The 23,314-nt window shown below is 43.2% G+C and overlaps 1 protein-coding gene across 1 annotated transcript; it reads left to right on the top strand.

Annotated features, from left to right (window-relative positions):
- The first annotated feature begins 1,292 nt into the window (after positions 1-1,292).
- Positions 1,293-23,033, top strand: HDC (histidine decarboxylase). The gene is made up of 12 exons (XM_087878166.1): positions 1,293-1,445; positions 2,809-2,981; positions 6,300-6,413; positions 9,268-9,390; positions 12,546-12,680; positions 15,112-15,255; positions 16,390-16,456; positions 18,248-18,410; positions 18,516-18,606; positions 19,463-19,561; positions 20,618-20,719; positions 22,164-23,033. The coding sequence occupies exons 1-12, from the start codon at positions 1,418-1,420 to the stop codon at positions 22,866-22,868; spliced, it is 1,944 nt and encodes a 647-aa protein (XP_087734292.1). The 5' UTR covers positions 1,293-1,417; the 3' UTR covers positions 22,869-23,033.
- The last annotated feature ends 281 nt before the right edge of the window (positions 23,034-23,314 follow it).

The following is a 23,314-nucleotide window of genomic DNA, read 5'->3' as shown; positions in this document are numbered from 1 at the left end:
ATGTAAAATTTGTTACTACCGGTTCTGTGGGCATGGCTTGGTGGGGGGGGGGAATAATGTGACTGGGTGGGCATTGCCAACTTTTTTTTTTTTAAACTTTTCAAAGCATTTTTTCTAATGCTTTGAAAAGCCTCTCTGACAATCAGGCAACTCAGCTAGGATCGTCAGAGACTTTTCAAAGCATTTTTTTTACCACCTCTTCGGCCAAGAGGTTGCAGAAAAAAATGCTTTGAAAAGCCTCTGACGATCCCAGCTGAGCCGCACGATCATCAGAGGCTTTTTAAAAAACTTTTAAAAGCATTTTTTCGTCGGAAGAGGTTGTAGAAAAAATGCTTTTAAAAGTAAAAAAAAAAAAGCCTCTGATGATCGTGTGGCTCAGCTGGGCATGGGGGTGGGGGGCGGCGCAGGGATTTTTGCTACCGGTTCTCCGAACCACCCGCCGCCATCGCTACAGGATCAGGCGATCCAGTCCGGACCGGGAGCATTTCACCCCTGGTATGTGGCTGGCCTCTGTGTGAGAAACGAAATTATATTTTGGGTCTCTTACCCTGCAAATTCTTCTTTTGTTCTCATATTGTAAGAAGGAAATAATTTCAGAATAGAGGGCCAAGGTAAGTGGAAAGAACAATATGTAGTAAGATGTTGGAATAATAAGTATGGTCATATCTCACAACCATTTTTAGCATTGTATCCATGTCACGTTTTAAGATAATAGAAAGCTGTTGAGATCCTGAGAGACATTCGCAACGTATTTTACTTGTGGGATAAGATTATCTAGATTGCTGTTTCCTGATGGATATCTTTAGACTTTGGGTTTCACTCATCCTCTTTTATCTGATTGTGTGCATCTTTTCACAAGTTTAGGCACCTTCTTGACACTGTTTTGAATAATCTTTGTGCAATCTTCCTTGGTATTTTGCTCTGTCTGTCTGTCTGTCTGTCTGTCTCTTGCTCTTTCCCAAACATGGCATCAACTAAAATCAAAACTTGTCTTTCATGATTTAATTATACAGCATTTTCCTAGAAGACGATTTCTGAATTTATTTTCAATACCCAAACATTTGGACTCAAGACAGTTTAATGCTCTTCTGGGCTGTCTTTGTGCATGGAGTCGACTAATTAGTTTCACAATTACTATTACTATTTGTTATTGGCCAGGCTGTATGTTGTTTCCTGCTGTAGTAATATAATGAATGGGACTCCAATTTGCTGAATATCAAAGACCTCTGAACGAGCCCCAGGAAGAGAAGCAAATCGGGGAGATTTCATCAGAGGCTGATTTCCTAATAATTTGCTGACGTAAAGTTTGATAGAAGATATAAAAGGCTGCAGGATGAAGGCGACTCAGCTGAGCAAATAGCTGTCTGCGGTCCACGGATAACCATTAGAGAAAGAGGCAGTCTTTGCAAGAGTCCACATGGACCAACAGGAATACAGACGGAGAGGTGAGTTTGGGAAGGGGCATGGAAGGAGATTTGAACAACGGATTCCTATTTGGCCGGTGATGCTTTCAGCTCACTTCTATTTTTCTGAACAGGATCGGGTAACTCCATTCAATTATTGACAGTTGCAGAAATGAAACGTCCATGTTTAAAAAAAACAAGGCACCTGTCTAAACCAGGTGCAAACAGGGTCTAAGAGAAGGAGGCTGCTGCTTTTGTAGTTTACCAGCATTTTTTTAAGGAGCATCTTATGATAGTCCAGCCTTCGACCAAAGAGCTCAATTATGTGTCTTCCAGAGGTTTTGGACCTCAAGGACATCAGCACCAGCCAATGCAGATGATGGAGTGGGATTGAAGGACTAATCTTAGAAAAGGACTGTAGAATTTATTTCTGCCTTACTCCACTGGCCGTGACACAGTGATGTATGATTCTCAGATATTGTCATACATCAACTGATTGCAACTCCTTGTCATACTAGAGTTGATGGTAATCAGATTCCACCAACTCTTCAAGGAGCAAAGGCCTTCTCTTCTTTGTTTTGCAGCCCTAAGGTAGGCATGATTTCTTATAGGTAAATTCTTTTTCATTCATTAGCTGCTAATAATTCTCTCAACACTGTCAAACTATTCACTAAGTCTTCATTACTATGAATCTTCTCATCGTGCCTATCACCCATCTCTTCCCACTTATGACTATATGACTGTAACTTTGTTGCTTGTATCCTTACAATTTATATTGATATTGACTGGTTCCTAGTATGATTCCATTGCTTATTTGTACCTTAGGACTATCACTAAGTGTTGTATCTTTTTATTCTTGATGAATGTATTTTATTCTCCTTATGTACACCGAGAGCATATGCACCAAAGACAAATTCCTTGTGTGTCCAATCACACAGGCAATAAAGAATTCTATTCTATTCTATTCTATTCTATTCTATTCTATTCTATTCTATTCTATTCTATTCTATTCTATTCTATTCTATTCTATTCTATTCTATTCTATTCTATTCTATTCTATTCTACTCTACTCTACTCTACTCTACTCTACTCTACTCTACTCTACTCTATGGTTGGCTGCTCATGGGATTGGACACTGTGTGTATGTAGATACAGTGTATGCATGTAGATGTATGTCGATTTACTCAGATATAAACCCCTCTATAAATCTTGTAAAGCATGTGTGGCTAAAGATTGCAGCCTACTCATTTCCTCTTGGTACAGCAGTGGGCAAACGTCTTAGAGAGATTCTATCGATGCTTATCATGCTATATGTGCAAGCTATGGCAGCTGCAACATGGAGGTGCAAAATGTCCCCGATGGGCAGGAATGGTGTTTGTGAGCTTTCCTTGCTCCTGCTTCCTAGGGAAAGAAATGGTGGACTACATTTGCCAGTACCTCACCAACATCCGGGAAAGGCGGGTGTATCCTGATGTGCAACCCGGTTACATGAGAGATCAGTTGCCCGATGGAGCCCCCTTGGAGCCAGAAAGCTGGGATAATATCTTCAGAGACATAGAGAACATCATTATGCCCGGGGTAAGAACAGGTTTGCTTGTTGTGAGAAAAGGGGTATCTGTAAAGGAATGGTCTCCCACCTAGCATTCTCTAGATGTGATGTGACTTCAGCTCCTAGAGCCGTCACCAGCAAGGCCAATGAGGCAGAATGGAAAGGATGGAGAACTGGAGAATCTTACTATGCATTATATATATATATATATATATATATAATATATGGGGACGCGGTGGCTCAGTGGCTAAGACTCTGAGCTTGTTGATCGAAAGGTCGGCAGTTCAGCAGTTTGAATCCCTAGTGCCACATAACGAGGTGAGCTCCCATTACTTGTCCCAGCTTCTGCCAACCTAGCAGTTCGAAACCACGTAAAAAATGCAAGTAGAAATGGCAAAAATTTCGGCATACTTGAAGGATCATTCAAATGAAAGATATTTAAGAGACTGGAGAAGATGGATAGATTATATTCAAAATAAATACTGGAATAAGAAATTGCAGATAGGTTATGAATGACTATATAGATATTTGGTGTGTCTTTAAGTAATCAAGTTAGTGGGGTAATTAGGGAATTGAAGGAACAAGAGATGTGGAATGTTATAATTATTTAGACTAGGATTGATCATGATTGTTGAAGGTTATACCCTGTAATTTGTTCTGGGAAGAGGAGGGGGACGGGGGGTGGGTGGGAAGGGGAGGGGGTGGGTGGGGTAGGAAAGGGGGGGGGAAATATGTAAACTTTTTGTAAAACTTTTCAATAAAAAAAAATGCAAGTAGAAAAAATAGGGACCACCTTTGGTGGGAAGGTAATAACGTTCCGTGCACCTTTGGTGTTGAGTCATGCTGGCCACGTGATCACGAAGACATCTTCAGACAGCGCTGGCTCTTTGGCTTTGAAACAGAGATGAGCACCACCCCCTAGAGTCGGGAACAACTAGCACCTATGTGCGAGGGGAACCTTTACCTTTATATATCATATACGTATACAATCATCAAGCAGAAACCAGTGGCTTGTTTAATCCATATACTTGGTGGACCCAGACATTGGATCCTGATTCCTATCAATTTGCAAGCATGGCCCCATGTTCAGGGATGATGGGAGCCACGGCACGAATTTTTAAAGGGTGACACTGATACACTGCTAATTCAGCCAGTCGCTGTTTTGTTTTTAAGAAGAGATTGGACAACCGTTTGTCTGTACTGGTAGATAGGGTCTCCTGTCCCAAAGGTACTTTTTCAAGAGGCAACTGGATTTCTTGTTTTTCTTTTTTGAAGTCGTTTCGCTTCTCATCCCAGAAGCTTCTTCAGAATCTCCTGCTTGAGCAGAGCGTTGCACTAGCAGTCCTCCAAGGTCCCTTCCTTGTTTTGTTGTTCCACCGATGATCCTTAGTAACATATATCCCAGATATATGAGGGAGATGAGAAATTCTAACTGAAATAAAGGATCTAGCTGCAGATATGTATTCTGTTGGTTTCTCAATAGAATAACAGAATTGGAAGGGACCTTGGAGGTCTTCTAGTCCAACTCCCTGCTTAGGCAGGAAACCCTACACCACTTCAGGCAAATGGTTATCCAACACCTTCTTAAAAACTTCCAGTGTTGGAGCATTCACAACTTCTAGAGGCAAGTCGTTCCACTGGTTAATTGTTCTCACTGTCAGGAAATTTCTCCTTAGTTCTAAGTTGCTTCTCTCCTCGATTAGTTTCCACCCATTGCTTCTTGTCCTGCCCTCAGGTGCTTTGGAGAATAGCTTGACTCCCTCTTCTTTGTGGCAGCCCCTGAGATATTGGAAGACTGCTATCATGTCTCCCCTAGTCCTTTTTTTCATTAAACTAGACATACCCAGTTCCTGCAACCGTTCTTCATATGTTTTAGGACTCTTTTAAAATGGAGAAGAAAAATCTTGGTGATTTTCTTGAGCTATCTCTTTCATCTCACAGAGTACATCTTTATACAGCAGATCTGAATGCCAGTACCAATTCAGCACTGCACCCAGCATCGGATATGTTCTGATAACAGTGAAAAATAAATCTTTTTTATTTGAGCCACTTTCAATGCTCCCCCCCTCATTAGATACCACAAATCAGAACCGAGTGCTATTTTCTCTTTACAACACAGTTACAATCAGTTTGTCTGATTGAGATCAGTGTCATGGTTAAACAAGTGTAACTGTCTGTTACATTCAATTACCCATCTTTACTGGTTTTTGAAGTCATCCTTCCCAACAGCCTTCCAGATGTCATGGAGGAACTCCCAAATACACATCTGGAGAGGACCACGTTAGAAAACGCTGCTCCAAACTCAAATAAGTTCTTATTGGATGATAGATAGATAGGTCCTGCTCGCATAAGTGTTGTATCATTGGCTATGAGACCTGATAGCAATAGCACTTAGACTTATATACCACTTCACAGTGCTTTACAGCCCTCTCTAAATGGTTTACAGAGTCAGCCTCTTGCCCCCAACAATCTGGGTCTTCATTTTACCCTCCTTGAAAGGATGGAAGGCTGAGTCAACCTTGAGCCTGGTGAGATTCGAACTGCCAAATCGCAGTCAGCCGGCAGTCAGCAGAAGTAGCCTGCAGTACTGCACTCTAACCACTGCGCCACCGTGGCTCATAGTTGTACAATTACCTGTTGCATCACAATTTACCTTCTTGATTAAAGACAACATCTCCTTCCAGTTGACCTAAGGTCTTTAATGCATTTATGTAATTTTCTTGGTAGCATTATGCACGCACTTCGCTGTTATCTTCATTCAGGATGTGTTCCAACTTCCCTGTGTTCTTTGATAGGAATTCTGATATAGCTTACTTTCCAATCCAGAACATGGTTAGCCAGGGACTGCCAGCTGTTCAAGCAATTTTTTCATTACCAGAGGGCAAAGGAAATTAGGATTTCTGAGAAATTATCCTTTCCTTTGCCTGGAAAGTTTATTTATCGTATTTTTCGGACTATAAAATGCACCTTAATTTTTGGGGAGGAAAATAAGAAAAAAGCTGATCGGGGGTGGATCGGCCTCCTGGAATACCCCCAATTAGCTGTTCCCAGAGGTGAACTTTAGCAACAAGTTCGTTGGTTGTGAGCTCTGCGCTTTGCTTCTTTTTCAGCCTCTCAAATGGAGGTTTCAGAGGCTTTTTTCAGCCTCTCAAACGGAGGTTTCAGAGGCTGGGTGGGGCTACATTCGGTGTATAAGACGTATCCAAATTTTCACTCTCTTTTAGGGGAGAAAAAGGTGCGTCTTATACTCCAAAAAATACGGTACATTGTCTTGTCTTTCTTTCCATCCTCTTCATTTCATGCTGGACCAGCTCATCATATTTTTCTGTGCTCCTCTCTTCTTTTAGGTTGTCCATTGGCAAAGTCCACAAATGCACGCCTATTTCCCAGCTTTGACTTCCTGGCCTTCACTCCTTGGAGATATGCTAGCAGATGCTATTAACTGTTTGGGATTTACTTGGGTAAGTAACTCCAGCATTAAGATCTTCTGTTCAAAACCGCAGCATCTCAAACGTGAGATCAAAGAATTTGTACTTGATCAGTTGCTTTTATCTATCTATCTATCTATCTATCTATCTATCTATCTATCTATCTATCTATCTATCTATCTATCTATCTATCTATCATTTATATTTGCTGATAAAGAAATAAAGGGAGACTAGTATAGATCTATTTCAAGCTATTTAACTCTCATCAGATAGCCATACCCTTACTCGGATTCGAACTTGGGATGCCTGTATATTAGGCAGTTGTATTAGCCTCGGAGCCACAAATTCTCCTTCCTTTGTCATCTTGAACCAGGGGAGAGATTAAGTGTTTTTCTATCGAAGCACCTGGTCTGCCCCAATATGGGAGGGACCAGACTGCTTCCCTTTCGCCTTTCAGCTCCAATCCAGGAGCCCTCAAGCAGTCGCATTCACGACTGTTTGTATACATACAACAAACTCCAGGGCAAATCACAATTCACACACTGCATATAAAGCAGAGTGTCAACTTCCAAGCTGCCATAAGGAGAGGAGAGAACTTTCACCTACTTAATTCCCCTGAAGAACTGTCTCCACGGAGATGGGATGGGAGGGGGGACATTCCTGTGAACTGACGGAGATGGGATGACAAGAGTGGCTTGGAAGATGGCCAACGAGACACAGAGAATTGGGAACCGGAAAGAGAGGTTTTGGGGGCCCAAAGTTCAGTGCTAACTACGCATTGAGTCAGGGTCAGTTCGTTATGCTCAATAAAGAGAAAAATTTCCTCAAAGATCAGACGTTTGGAAATTCATTTATTTGGAGATAACAACGAAGCTTGACACAGAGTACTGTTGGATAGAGTCAATGTAGCAGATAGTGGAAATAATGGTTAAGGTCATTTTGCACATGTTCAGTGTTTATATAGTCATGATATACAAACACCATGGCTTGATAGCAATAGCGCTTAGACTTATATACCGCTTTACAGTGTTTGACAGCCCTCTCTAAGCAGTTCACAGAGTCAGCATATTGCCCCCAACAATTTGGATCCTCATTTTACTCACCTCAGAAGGATGGAAGGCGGACTCAGCCTTGATCAATTGCCTATAACAGGGGTGTCAAATTTCATTGAGGGCCACATCAGGTTTGTGTTTGACCTCGGGGGGGCCAGGGGGGGCATGGCCAGCATGATGTCACTTGTGTTGGGGACACCTGGGGTGGCCCGAATGCTCTGCCAGCGAAAACGGGCTCCCAAGCTCCGTTTTCAGTTGGGACGGCATCCTGCAACCATCTGCCAGAGAAAATGGAGTTTAGGAGATCCATGCATGGCCCTCGCGAGCTGCGTTTTACTGGCAGAGGCGCTGCGGGCCAGTCCTTCGCTATTGGCAGGGCGGCCCTGTGGGCCAGGTCTAAGCAACCCCACGGGCTAATTCCTGCCCCCAGGCTTTGAGTTTGACACCCCTGGTCTGTAACACTCCTTAAACTTTCCACGTGGTTAAACTAAATAAGAAAAGAAAGAGAGAATTAGCTGACAGTTAGCTGAAAAGAGATAATATTCAATGCATAGCAGCTGGGGAATTCTGGGAACTGAAGTTCACATAACTTTGCCAAGTTTGAAAAACATTGAGCCGGTCAGTAGCCCGGTGTAGAGAATGCCAGGTGTTCTGCCTTTGCTTTCTGTTTCAAACCAATTCAAAACTTGGGTGCTCTTTTTTTTTAAAAAAGAAACTCCCGCCTTAATAAATAACGAAGCAACATCTAGGTTGCTCAGCCTGTATTTCAGAATATTTGTCTTACCAATCCTTCTTCCTGACAAACCCCTTAGAAAAGGGTCCCCACGAGGAGGCTGGTTTCTGCTTACCAGATCACGAGATATCCAGCAAGGCCAGGCAACTGAGTTACTCCCGAGTTGTGGGCTACGTGACAGGAAAGCCCTACGTGAAAATTGCCGTCAGGGCTTATTCGGAAGCCGAGCAGAAGGAAATGAAAAGCTAGTTAGGAATGAAGGCAGGGAGCAGGAGGGGGCATGACGTGACAGGCAGAGTCTCTCTCTACTAAACAAGTGCCCACAAATGGGGAAACCCGTTGCATTGTGAGGATTTTTCCTTATCTTGCCGTGACAAAATTATCCGTCCCGCACAGACACGTAAGCTGCGTTCTCCACCAAACCTATGAAACATCCGAAGCATAGTGAGGGGCTCATTCCCACCTGTGGCCATATGTGTACAGGTAGTCCTCGACTTACAACAGTTCCTTCAGTGACCGTTCAAAGTTACAACGGGCACTGAAAAAGTGACTTGTGTCCATTTTTGGTTGCTTTAAGAGAGCCAGGTTTTGGCTACAAGACCATGCAATTTGCTGAATGAAAAAAAAACAACCTTTAAGCATTGCTACATCAAGAGTTCTTCACCTTCATCCGATGCGATGCTGTTACCCCCACTCTGGGGTAAAAGCTACCGGTTTGTGTGAACCGATGGCATTAAAATCTACCGGTTCGGGAGAACTGGTAGTAAAAAAACCCCTACTGATTCATCCGAACAGGTATTTCCGACAATCAGCTGTGCCGCGCGATTTATACTCGCTAGGAAGCAGAAAATCCTGCTTTCTAGCGAATTTAAATCGCACGGCGCAGCTGTTCCCCCCCTCGCTGTTCTACTTACCTTCAAATGGCTCCTTTTTCCGCGTGAAGCACACATTTGGTGCACACTGCCATGTGCTTGCAGCGTGCGTTTGGTTGCACTGCGCCTGCACGCACACGCAGCGTGCATCTGGCATGTGCAGGCAGCGAATCTGTGGCAACCCACCGAGGATTTCACCATTGCCCCCCACTGTGTTTTCTCCCCCAAAGGCATCCAGTCCAGCGTGCACAGAACTGGAAATGAACGTAATGGATTGGTTGGCTCAAATGATGGGTCTTCCGGAAACATTCTTGCATTATCATCCAGGCGGCAAAGGTGGTGGCATCTTGCAGGTAAATGAGTGGATGAATTGATTGAGTGAGAGATTTAATGTGCGTAGCCACCCATTTAACATGTGACTGATTCTGAAGGTTCACTGTTGTTAATCTGATCATAGCAATGGCACTTAGATTTATATACCACTTCACAGTGCTTTACAGCCTTCTCTAAGGGGTTTACAACAAGGGTGAAATGCTACCGGTTCGGACCAGTTCGGCAGTGGGTGGTTTGGAGAACCAGTAGCGATGGCAGCGCAAGGCTCCGCCTGCCCGGTCATCGTTACTTCCTGGTTTTAACCAGGAAGTAACCTGTTTTTTATCGTCTGCGCATGAACAGAAGGGTTTGCACCAGTGGTGAAATCCAATTTTTTTTACTACTGGTTCTATGGGCGTGGCTTGGTGGATGTGGTGTGGCTTGGTGGGTGTGGCAGAGGAAGGATATTGCAAAATTCCATTCCCACCCCACTCCAGGGGAAGGATATTGCAAAATCTCCATTCCCACCTCATTCTGGGGCCAGCCAGAGGTGGTATTTGCCGGTTCTCCGAACTACTCAAAATTTCCGCTACTGGTTCTCCAGAACCTGCTGGATTTCACCCATGGTTTGCACATGTGTAGGGGGTCTGCGCCCGCGGCGGGTGTACTCCCAAACCAGTAGGGAAGGTAAGTAGATTTCACCTCTGGTTTACAATGTTAGTAGTTTGCCCTCAACAATCTGGCTCCTCATTTTACCGACCTCGGAAAGATGGAAGACTGAGTTAACCTTGAGCTAGTCAGAATCAAACTCCTGGAGTGAGCAGTGAGTTAGCCTGCTTAGAACATGTGGCTGCATCTGGTACACCTTTGGCCAATTTGGTGACCTCCAAATATGTTGGAGCTACAGATTCCAAAACTCACATGCAGGAAGGTTGGAAATCATAGACTCACGGAATTGGAGAGAAGCTTAGAGGCCGTCTACTACTCTCTAGTTCCAATATAAATTTAAAATGCCTTTATATCTTCTTGGTAAATTTTCTGGTGTTGTATAACAACAGTACATTGTTTTCTGAACGTTTTCTGTAAGATTATAACACAAGAGCCTTGGTACTACAGTGGTTTAAAGCACCCTGTTATTAACACAGCTGCCTGCAATTTACTGCTGGTTCGAATCTCTCCAAGGCTCAAGGTTGACTCAGCCTTCCATCCTTTCTAAGGTAGGTTAAATGAGGACCCAGTTTGTGGGGGCAATAAGCTGACTTTGTATAAAATATACAAAAGTATGAAGGCTATTGCTTAGCGCACTGTAAGCCGCCCTGAGTCTCCGGAGAAGGGCGGCATATAAATCAAATTTAAAAAAAAAAAAATGTAAGTTTCAATTACATTGGAAAGGAGCCTGGTGGCGCAGCAGACTAAACTACTGTTAAAAGTAGCATTTAGCTGCCAGCTGCCTGCAATTACTGCGAGTTCAATTCTCACCAGGCTCAAAGTGAGACTCAGACTCAGCCGTCCATCCTTTCAAGGTAAGTAAAATGAGGACCCGGTTTGTGGGGGCAATAAGCTGACTTTGTATAAAATAGAACACTGCTTGGGGGGGCCAAAAAAGCCCTACTAAGCAGGTATATACAAAAGTATGAAGGCTATTGCTTAATGCATTGTAAGCCACCCTGAGTCTCCGGACAAGGGCGGCATATAAATCAAACTAATAAATAAATAATAATAATAAATTCTTTCATATTTTCCCACCGGTCTACAGTGATTGTGTTTTTAAATTGGCTGTACACCGCCCTGAGTCCTTCGGGAGAAGGGTGGTATAGAAATAAAATTATTATTATTATTATTATACCTTGGTATTCCAAGGAAACTCATTGAATTCCAAGGAAACTCATTGAATTCCAAGGAAACTCATTGAATTCCAAGGAAACTCATCGAATTTGATACCCAACCCATTTTGCCATGAAAAATTTCCCCCAATACTCATTGTTTCTTTGGTACCCAATGCACAGGCTAAAACCTGCCAATGTCAGCTGCCTTGTGACTCACTACATTATTCCTTATGGGAAAAAAATTGGTACTCATCACATCTCCAGGAACCAATTAATGATGAATACTGAGGCATCACTGTATCTGCATACCATAGCCAATTTTTGTAGGCCAGGTTATCATACTTTTTTTCCTTTTACTTGTTCTTCTTCCATTTCAAATTTTAATGAACGTTTACACATTTTAGCACCTTTGCTTAGCAATGCTAATTCTGGTGGTTATAAGTTGAGTGTAATTGAGTGGCTACAGTAGAGGCTGATTTGCAGGAAGTCATAAATCTTCCTTCAGCCAGGAACTATTGCTGTCATTTGCCCTTTTGAAACAAGATTTCCTAATCAGATCCTTGCAGAGACCACAGACATAATACAAACGGAGTGCTTTGAGAAGTGAATATTGTTGTTTGTGACGAATAGACTGTCATTGGAATGAGATAGGAGATGCAGTCTGATGTTCTCCAGATATTTCAGCCTTCAATTCTGCATAGCAATGGCAAAGAAAATATCTACAGACCCCTCACATCCTGGACATAAATTGTTTCAACTTCTACCCTCAAAACGACACTATAGAGCACTGCACACCAGAACAACTAGACACAAGGACAGTATTTTCCCGAATGCCATCACTCTGCTAACAACTAATCCCCACAACACCGACAAATTAACTACTAAGCCTGTATTACTATTCTTCTCATCCTTACTGGTACCTATCTCTTCCCACTTATGGCTATATCCATGTAGCTTGTATCTTTACAACTTATATTGTTTTTATTGGTTCCTGGTATGCTTTGATTGTTCGTTAGTATCCTATGACTATCACTAAGTGTTGTATCTTATGATTCTTGATGAATATATTTTATTTTTTCTTTATGTACACTGAGAGCATATGCACCGAAGACAAATTCCATGTGTGTCCAATCACACTTGGCCAATAAAGAATTCTATTCTATTCTATTCTATTCTATTCTATTCTATTCTATTCTATTCTATTCTATTCTATTCTATTCTATTCTATTCTATTCTATTTGGATTATGGTCCAAAAATAGGAGGAAGGACATAGTCTTAGGATCATCTTGGCATTTGGAGGGACTAAGATATTTTCCACATCAAATATAAGCTATTCTTAGAGGGATTTCCCCCCCACTTCTCCCTACAGAGCACAGTTAGTGAATCAACGCTGATCGCTCTCCTAGCAGCCAGAAAGAATAAAATTCTCGAAATGAAAACCTCTGAGCCAAATGTAGATGAATCCATTCTGAATTCTTGCCTCATTGCCTATGCTTCCGATCAGGTGAGTTCTTACTACATATAATTCTGTGTGAATTTTTACGTTTTTAACTGGAACCCCATCTAGGCAAAAATAATCACGGTCAACAGAAGCAGGGAACAGAAGCCAAAAATGATGGTGGCCATAACCATGCCCTAATAGAAATAGAAATGCAGAATAGAAATGCAGAATAGAATACAGAATAACAGAGTTGGAAGGGACCTTGAAGGCCATCTATCCTAACCCTCTGCTCAAGCAGGAGATCTTATATCATTCTGGACAAACGGATGTCCAATCTTTTCTTGAAAACCTTTAGTGATGGAGCATCCACAATTTCTGGAGACAAAACCCGTTCCGCTGATTAGTTGTTCTTGCTGTCAGGAAAATTCTCCTCAGTTCTAGGTTGGATCTCTCTTGGTTACGCTTCCATCCATTACTTCCTATTCATATCTGTCACATGCACGTCACCCCCTTCGCACATGCAAATACATTAAAGCCTGGAACATAGGTTTCCCCCCCCTCCCATCATACAGCTGTGTTCTCAGATGGCAACAGGACAAGCCACAGGCTTAACTAACCAACTCGTAAATTCTTCCTTATTTATTATTGTGCGTTTCCCCACATAGACCTTTTGAACAGCAGGGGCCAGCCTTGCCTAGGAATGGTAGGTTTGAGGCACTTAAGATGCCGACAGGAAAAGATGCAGTTTTATGCTGGCACTCTTGGGAAATTAGATAGATAGATAGATAGATAGATAGATGATAGATAGATAGATAGATAGATTGATGATAGATAGATGATAGATAGATAGATTGATGATAGATAGATAGATAGATGATAGATAAATAGATAAATAGATAAATAGATAAATAGATAAATAGATAAATAGATAGATAGATAGATAGATAGATAGATAGATAGATACATGGATAGATACGTAGGTAGGTAGGTAAGTTGGTAGGTAGGTGGATGGATGGATGGATGGATGGATGGGTGAGTGGGTGGGTGGGTAGTTAGGTAAATAGATGGATGGATGGATGGATGGATAGGTAGGTAGGTAGGTAGGTAGATACAAGGATGGATGGATGGATGGATAGATGGATGGATGGATGGATGGATGGATAGATAGATAGATAGATAGATAGATACATGGATAGATACATGGATAGATACGTAGGTAGGTAGGTAAGTTGATAGGTAGGTAGGTGGATGGATGGATGGATGGATGGATGAATGGGTGGGTGGGTAGGTAGGTAGGTAGATGGATGGATGGATGGATAGGTAGATAGGTAGGAAGGTAGGTAGATACATGGATGGATGGATGGATGGATGGATGGATGGATGGATGGATAGATAGATAGATAGATAGATAGATAGTCATCAGGTGCTTACATTTACCTATTACCATCATGTGTTATCTTGCCTTTAATTGGACTCTTATGATGTCTTCTCGACAATCTCCAAAGTACCTGAAGGCAGGACAAGAAGTAACAGAAGGAAACTAATCAAGGAGAGAAGCAATCTAGAACTAAGGAGAAATTTCCCGACAGGGAGAACAATTAACCAGTGGAACAACTTGCCTCTAGAAGTTGTGGCTGCTCCAACACTGGAAGTTTTTAAGAAGAGACTGGGCTAGGCCTAAAACAGGGCACGGGGGGGGGTCATGCGACCATACACGGAGTGTGGGGGAGTGTGGGGGAGTGTGGGGGGCTTCACATGCCTGTGCAGGGGATGGGGCAGCGCAAGGGATTGCACATGCTTGTGCAGGGGGGCAGGGCGTGCGTGGGGGGGCATTGCATTATGGGTGTGGGCACGCGCGACTGTGCTATCACACCAGTGGTGGGTTCCTCCCGGTTCGGCCCAGTTCTGCCAAGCTGGTAGCGGTGACGATATGACGTCACCAAACCGATTCTCCCCCCCGCGTTATTCTTACCTTTTAATTGGCCCCACCCTCATCTATTGCTGCCTCCCGAGTTCCAGCTGATCGGCTAGAAGGAAAAACACTGTTTAAGCTCTTGCCGCGTGGCTTCAAAGGGCCACCCTACAGCTGATCAGTGTTAAAAGGCAGTGTGGTGGTAGACCGGTGCCTCCAAAAACAAATGAGTAGACCGGTGCCTGCAAAAATAAATGGGTAGACCGATACAGCTCTGCAAGCAGTTAAAAGCCTGGTAGACCAGTACCTCTGCTAAATCCTAAAGAATTGTCACATGACCATCAAGCCACGCCCACAAAATAAGCCACGCCCACAGAACTGGTAGTAAAAAATTTTAGAACCCACCCCTGTATCACACGGACACTTTTGGCACCCAAGGAACAAAAGGTTAGCCATCACTAGTATAGGGTCTCCTGTTTGAGTAGAGGGTTGGACTAGAAGACCTCTAAGGTCCCTCCCTGTTATTCTGCATTCTGTCATCATCGAATCTGATTGTCTCCAATCTGTATCTTCTTTATCCAGGCTCATTCCTCCGTTGAAAAGGCAGGGTTGATTTCCCTCGTGAAAATGAGGTTCCTGCCAGTGGATGAGGATTTTGCCTTGAGAGGTGAAACCCTGAGCAAAGCGATCCAGGAGGACCGAAGCTGTGGCTTGGTGCCGATTTTTGTAAGTGTTGTTTGTTCTCTCTCTCTCTCTTTGGGTGATATATGACATTGCTCCATCACATCTGGAAAGCAGGTGGAGTTTTTTCTTGCTACCCTATCCTAGAGTTAAAGGGAGAATTGCCTTGCACTCCACTTAGGAGTAAAGTTCAAAGTTACAAAAAAAAAAAAAAAGTTACTTATGAGCTGCATTTATGGCCATTTGTAGATGGGTTCGTGGTACATTTAACAAATAAATATCATTGTTTTTATGATGTTTAAATTCCCCTTTGTGATGTTTAAATTCCCTTTTTCAAATTGCAAATACCATAAGCAGTTGAACTGAGAAAGCATGTACATCCGCCAACTTTAGAAAACTAAAGTATAAAAATAAGAAAAGAATTAAAAATTGATGAATAGAGGAAAGAGCTAATCTCACCAAGATAGACTGAAAGGTCTTTAATCGATTGTCAAATATAAGTTTTTATAGATAATTTGATGTTATAGGCCAAAGCCTGGTGCATGGAGGAGAGGAGAGGGAGAGGAGAGGGAGCGGAAAGGAGAGGGAGAGGGAGAGAGAGAGGAGAGGGAAAGGGAGGAGAAGGAGAGGGAGAGGGAAAGGGAAAGGGAGAGGAGAGGGAGAGGAGGAGGAGAGGGAGAGGAGAGAGAGAGAGGGAGAGGAGGGAGAGGAGAGGCAAGGGAGAGGGAGAGGAGTGGGAGAGAGAAGAGGGAGATAGAGGGAGGAGAGGGAAAGAAGAGGAGAGAGAGAGGAGAGGGAGAGGAGAGGAAGAGAGCAGAGCAGAGGGAGAAGGAGAGAGGGGAGGGAGAGGGAGAGGCAAGGGAGAGGGAGAGAGAGAGGAGTGGGAGAGAGGAGAGGGAGATAGAGGGAGAGGAGAGGGAGAGGAGAGGAGAGGGAGAGGAGAGGGAGAAGAGAGGAAGAGAGCAGAGCAGAAGGAGAGGGAGAAAGGAAAGGGAGAGGGGAGGGAGAAGGAGAAGGAGAGGAGAGAGAGAGAGGTGAGGAAGGGAGAGAGAGGAGAAGGAGAGGGAGAGGGAGAGGGAGAGGGAGAGGAAGACACTTTTTTACCAACTCCCCTCTTTTTATTTAAGTTTCTAATTTATTTGTTTTAAAACATTTTAATAAATCTCTGGTTTTATCTAGGTTTGTGCCACTCTCGGAACGACTGGTGTGTGTGCTTTTGACTGCCTTTCAGAACTCGGTCCGATATGTAAGTAATTATACACCACTTATCTAAAAGGTCCTTCCTGGGAGTTGTTAGTTGTTGACTAAGTCTGCTTCTCCTCGGAGTACAAATAGTCCTCGGCTTATGACCACAATTGAGCTCAAAATTTATGTTGCTAAGTGAGACCTTTGTTACGGGAGTTTTTTTTTTTTTTAATTTGATTTATATGCCGCCCTTCTCCGAAGACTCAGGGCGGCTTACAATGTGCTCAGCAATAGCCTTTTTGCCCCATTTTACGACTTTCCTTGCCATATTTGTTAAGCTGATCTCTGCCGTTGTTAAATAAGTAACACGGTTATTAAGCGAATCTGGTTTCCCCCATGGACTTCGCTTGTCAGAAGGTCGCCAAAGGGGAATCACATGACCCCGGGAGACAGCAACCATCATAAATGTGAGTCAGTTGTGAAGCATCCGAATGTAAATCACATGAACATGGGGATGCTGCAATGGCTGTAGCTGTGAAAAATGGTCATAAGTCACTTTTTCCAGTGCCGTTGTAACTTTGAATGGTCACTAAACATACCGTTGTAAGTCGAGGTCTACCTGTAGTCTCAGTTCCCTGATCTCCCAGGGCAGATCAGGGAAGTAGAATAATAAATGTTTTGGTGGCTCCTTGAGATCTATGGAACTTCCCCTCTATTTTCACCACCACAATAATAATAATAAAAAAAACCTAGAATGTGCAGAAATGGATAGATTAACACTTGGAATTAAAGAGAAGGAAGATACGGAATTATTTTGAAACATGGGATTCGTTTTATCAATGGTTAAATAACAGAAACAGAAGTTAGAACCTTTAAAATTATAAGAGAAGGATTAACTTTACCATGAGGGTTTATTATGATATGTTTATTATTAATATGATTTAGTAATAACAATTTTGTATTAATATTATGTTGAGAAAATTCTGTTGTTAAATGATAACTACTAATGAACATGAAGATGATGATGATTGCCCAAATCATTCAGGACAATCCTGAAGGAACCTCTTGCTCAGATAGCTAGGTGGCTCAGTGGCTAAGATGTGGAGCTTGTTGATCAGAAAAGTTGGAAGTTTGGCGGTTCAAATCCCTAGTATAGGTCTCCTGGGTGAGCAGGGGGTTGGACTAGATGACTTCCAAGGTCCCTTCCAACTTTGTTACTGTTACTAGATATTGTAGAGCAGGTTGGGCACTTATGACAACTTTTTGACTTGTGGACTTCAACTCCCAGAATTCCTGAGCTAGCGCCCCACCCCCCTTTCTCTCTGCTCTCCACCTGTCCATCTTTTTGGGTATCGTATGGATATAATCTCTTGTTTGTTTTCATTATTTATTACTTTACTACTGTTCTGTTTACACTGCTTTCATTTTCTCGCTTTCTATTATTAAAAGCTGTCTAGAGTGTATCCCCATGGTGAGATGGGCAGGAAAGAAATTTAACCAACCAACAAATAAAAAAAATATAATGTCTTTTCGGGGTTTGCCTAGGATCAGCCATCCAATAAAATGGGATTTTTTTGGACACAGATTTCTCTCTAAGGTGCTAGGAGTGGTGCGGTGGCCTAGAGGTGGAGCTCTCGCCTCACAATCAGGAGGCTGTGGGTTCAATCCTAGGTAGAGGCAGATATTTTTCTCTCTCTGGGCACACTAAGAATATATCTGCTGAATAAAACTCCGTATTGGAGACAGGAAGGGCATCAGGCCATTCAACACTCTGCTAGCTCCATTCGGTTGCCCAGATTCCACCCCGCAAGGGATTATGGAGTCGTTAAAGAAGATGATGATTTCTCTCTAGGTGCTAAAGAGGGACTTTGGCTTCACGTGGACGCTGCCTACGCTGGAACAGCATTTCTGTGTCCAGAATACCGATTTTTTCTCAAGGGAGTTGAATATGCCGATTCGTTTACCTTCAATCCTTCCAAATGGATGATGGTTCATTTTGATTGCACAGCATTCTGGTGAGTTGCCCAAAAAGTTCTCCATCCCTCATCTGTCTGACATTCCCAGTCTGTGGAGTTCTTCCCAATCAGCTTATCTTGTTCTCTCTTTTCATCTTCCAAAAGGGTGAAAGATAAGTACAAGCTCCAGCAAACGTTCAGTGTTAACCCCGTCTACCTCAGACATCCAAATTCTGGATCATCGACTGATTTCATGGTGAGAACTTTCGGCTTCTCCTTCAGCAAGGATAGGCTACAGAAATCCTTCCCCAGCCCCCTTAGCAATGACGGGAATCAGGATGGGATTCAGAAGAGAATTTGTGAAGTACTGTGTTTCCCCGAAAATAAGACCCTGTCTTATATGCTTTTTGAACCCTGAAATAAGCGCTTGGACTTATTGCAGTGGTGAAATGTAAAATGCTTTTACTACCGGTTCTGTGGACGTGGCTTGGTGGGGGTGGGTGGGTTAATATGACTGAGTGGGCATGGCCAACTTTTTTTTTTTACTTTTTAAAAAATGATTTTAAAGGCCTCTGACGATCCCAGCTGACTTGCCTGATTGGCAGAGACTTTTCATTTTTTAAAAAAAGCCTCTGACGATCCCAGCTGACTTGCCTGATCGGCAGAGGCTTTTCATTTTTTTAAAAAAGCCTCTGACGATCCCAGCTGACTTGCCTGATTGGCAGAGACTTTTCATTTTTTAAAAAAAGCCTCTGACGATCCCAGCTGACTTGCCTAATCGGCAAAGGCTTTTCTTTTTTTTTAAAGCCTCTGACGATCCCAGCTGACTTGCCTGATCGGCAGAGGCTTTTCATTTTTTTAAAAAAGCCTCTGACGATCCCAGCTGACTTGCCTGTGAACCCTGCCATACGGTCCTTCAATTCAACAATAAATTTTACTCAGCTGCCCACCTCTCCTCTTTTATCTGAGCCATTAAACAGAATAACAGAATTGGAAGGGACCTTGGAGGTCTTCTAGTCCAACCTCCTGCTCAAGCTCCTCCTATACCCTTTATTATTAATAATAATGATTTATTCTTATTAAAAATTATCATGCTTTCCTTTCCTTTGCAGAATTGGCAAATCCCGCTGAGCCGAAGGTTTCGCTCTCTAAAACTCTGGTTTGTGATTCGCTCATTTGGTGTGAAAAAGCTTCAGGAGCATGTTAGACATGTAGGTGAATTAGAAAAATAAATATAAATAAGAATACTTAGCTGCCCTCAATAGCTACCATATTTTTCGGACTATAGGACGCATGTACCTTTTTTGATGAGGAAAACAAGAAAAAGAAATCTGCCTCCTTGCAGCAAACAGCAAACAGCCTGCTTTACTTTCATTTTCGTTTTCAGCATAGCTTGATTAGCACAAGAAAAAAAAAATCTGCTCCAGCAATTTACCTCCTTGCAGCAAGCAGCAGAGCCCTGCACAAAACAGCTGAGAGCAAAACAGCTGAGAGTCGGGAGGCCGATCCAATCAACTTGTGCTAATTAGGCTGTGCTGAAGCTGAAAGGAGCTGTTTCTTCTTGCTGCTTGTTGCAAGGAGGTAAACTGCTGGGAGGCAGAGACCAAAAGGTGGGGGCCAGTGGGTGGGTGGGGCTACATTCGGTGTATAAGACGCACCTAAATTTTCACCCTCTTTTAGGGGGGGGAAGGTGCATCCTATACTCTGAAAAATACGGTAACTGTGCTCTACTGCACAACAGGAGATTTCGGCAAATGATATTTGAGGATCAACTTTGATCAGAGCAGTTGATGGACCAGTCCTTGACCTGTCAATCTTGCTGAATTTTGAGATTGGGATTGGCAAAAAAAATAAGTAAATCACTGGACATCATATCTTTAGGTTGGAGAGACTCCAGCTGTAAGATAAGCTCTAAGGGGAAACTTTCTTAAGTCCTACAAAATACAGGCAGTTCTCGACTTACAACAGTTCATTTAGTGACCATTCAAAGTTAAAATGGCGCTGGAAAAAAAGTGACTTATGACCAGGGATGAGCTTCAAAAAAGCAACGGTGGCAAGAAAAGTCGTAAAATGGGGGAAAAACTCTCTTAACAAATGTCTCGCTTAGCAACATAAATTTGGGGCTCAATTGGGGTCGTAGATCGAGAACTACCTGTATGGAGCAATCTGCTCTCCTACAAATTACAGGCAGCCCTAGACTGTTCAAAGATTGTCACCATAGCTGTGTTATTGGAAATAATTATTGGCTTTGTTTTCGGAAATCCCAGGGCACTGAAATGGCCAAATATTTTGAGTCACTGCTCAGAAGCAACCCCTTGTTTGAAATCCCAGCTAAGAGGCATCTCGGACTAGTAGTTTTTCGTCTAAAGGTAACATTTTCCTATAGTATTTTACTATAACTTATGCCATTCTCTTGTAATGGGCTTCCTTCTCTGTGTGTTGGACTTCAATCCCCATCATTCCCCGCCAGCATGCTGGTGGGGAATGATGGGCGCTGAATTCCAGCTCATCAGAACAGTGTAAAGTTGAGAGTTATAACAGAATAACAGAGTTAGAAGGGGGGAGAGGGAATGGAGCTGGCAGAGAGCAAGACAGAGGTGGAACCTGGACTGTCCGTCAGTCCTCAGATGGAGAGACAACAGCCCCCAGGTCTGGAGGTGGCTGATGAGGAAGAGAAGGAACAGCTGGGTCACGTGCCTGACACATGGATGCACAGGAGGCAGAGGAGAGGAGAGCAGTGGAAATCTATGGGCCGGTCCTTCGGATGGAAGAGCCACCACTGCTAGCAAAGCCCCACCCTAGCTCTGGGGATAAAAGGCAGGAGGCGGAGATGAATAGGTGTGGTAGACAACTATTCATCTTCCAGCCAACCAATCTTGTTAGCCTGCGAGAGAAACTTTTTGCTGGGGCTGCTGGTGCTCCAAATAAAGGAATCTTTGAGTTAACTTCAGAGGGTTTGTCGTGTTTGGGGAACTGGGTCAGAACAGTACCTCCCATAACCCATACTGCAATGCTCTCTACATGGGGCTCCCCTTGAGGAGTACCCGGAGGCTCCAACTGGTGCAGAATGCGGCCGCACGGGGGATTATGGGAGCGAGGGGGCGCTCCCATGTGACACCTCTCCTGCGTGAGCTGCATTGGCTTCCAGTGGTCTTCCGGGTGCGCTTCAAGGTGTTGGTTACCACCTTTAAAGCGCTCCATGGCATAGGACCTGGGTATTTGCGGGACCGCCTTCTGCCACCGATAGCCTCCCACTGACCGGTTCGCTCCCACAGAGAGGGACTCCTCAGCCAGGCAATGTCGGCTGGCAACCCCCAGGGGGAGAGCCTTCTCTGTGGCAGTGCCTGCCCTCTGGAACGATTTGCCCCCGGAGATAAGAAGGATATCGGATCTCCGGGTCTTTCGCCGTGCCCTGAAAACTTTTCTTTTCCATCAAGCAGGGCTGGCGTGAACCCCCCCTTTTTTAGTTTTTTTAGTTTTTTAGTTTTTTAGCTTTTAATCTGTCAATGGGTTTTAATTCGAATTGTTTTAAATTTGGGCCAAAGTATGTAATTCTTTTAATAATTTTAAATTTTGTATTGGTATGTGTTTTAGTTCTGGCTGTGCACCGCCCTGAGTCCACTAGGAGAAGGGCGGTATACAAATTGAATAAAATAAATAAATAAATAAATAACCATCAATGGTTGATGGAATGGCGGTGAAATGACAAAAAGACAAAGCAGGATTAATAATGTCTTTCAGCGGTACACGTGTATGTATCGTAAAGATTCTTTCTCAACGACTATCCTGAGAAACTCCATCTTTCCCAAACAGGGTCCCAACTGGATGACCGAAAAGCTCTTAAAAGACCTCAACAAATCAGGAAAGCTGTTTGTCATCCCGGCAACCGTTCAGGAGAAGTTGATCATCCGCTTCGCGGTAACGTCTCAATTCACCACCCCAGAGGATATTCAGCAAGACTGGGCCCTCATCCAACAGACGGCGGCGAACATCTCCAGTCAATCTCTCCTCATCCCAGAGGGGAAGGCCCAAATCCCCAACCAATTCGTCAGCTCCAGTTCAAAAGCAGCGGGTATCACTCCGCCTGTTTTCACAGAGAAAGAAAAAGGTAAAATTGTCCCTTTCGGCAGGATAACGACCCAGCCTCGGAGAGGGTCTCTCAACTCTTCCTTGTTGCTGTTGAACGAACACGTCCCAAAGGCCAAAGAGCCTCATTTAGACGAGAGCTTCACAGAAAACAGTCGGCATTTGACCAACTGTGACTTGCCTTCTGTCTTGAGTTTATCTGCTCAAAGCAAGAAGAAAAAAACAGTCCGTTCCTTTAGCTTGGACAGCCCTTTGGAGAACATACCTTGCGCTGGCAGGAAATTCCTTTCCAAGCTACCCAAAGAAATCCTGATGATCAAGAAAGAAGATCTGAAGAAACAACCCCCGTTTTATCACATGCCCAGTTTTCCTGAATGCTCCATTCAGTGTGGTCTCCAATTGCCATGTTGTCCTCTTCAGGCTATTATCTAGCTCTTAGGAGCCTTCCTCCATAGCACGACAACCTAAGTCTGATTATTTTTATGCAATATTGTAATCTATGGCCCAGTAATATCATAATTGCAGATCTTATTTTTTTAAAAAAGAGCCTGTATACCGAGTAAGTTCATAAAGTAAATAAAATATTTAATCTTCGCACCTAGAGTTTCAGTTTTCATTTCTGCTGGCCACTTCCACGTATCGATTATTGATTTGGTTCACTCTATGTGTTGAGACAGGGCTGGCGTGAACCCCCTCCCCCCTTTTCTAGTCTTTTTTAGTTTTTTAGTTTTAAATTGTCATTGGGTTTTAATTGAATTGTTTTAAATTGGGCCAGTTATGTAATTCTTTTAACAATTTTAAATTTTGTATTGGCATGTGTTTTAGTTCTGGCTGTGCACCGCCCTGAGTCCACTAGGAAAAGGGCGGTATACAAATTT

The sequence above is a fragment of the Pantherophis guttatus genome, chromosome 13 (assembly GCF_059756535.1).
Source record: "Pantherophis guttatus breed Tessera chromosome 13, ASM5975653v1, whole genome shotgun sequence".
Classification (NCBI taxonomy): Eukaryota; Metazoa; Chordata; class Lepidosauria; order Squamata; family Colubridae; genus Pantherophis; species Pantherophis guttatus.
The sequence above is the reverse complement of the archived record's forward strand: the minus strand, read 5'-3'. Positions and strand labels throughout refer to the sequence as shown.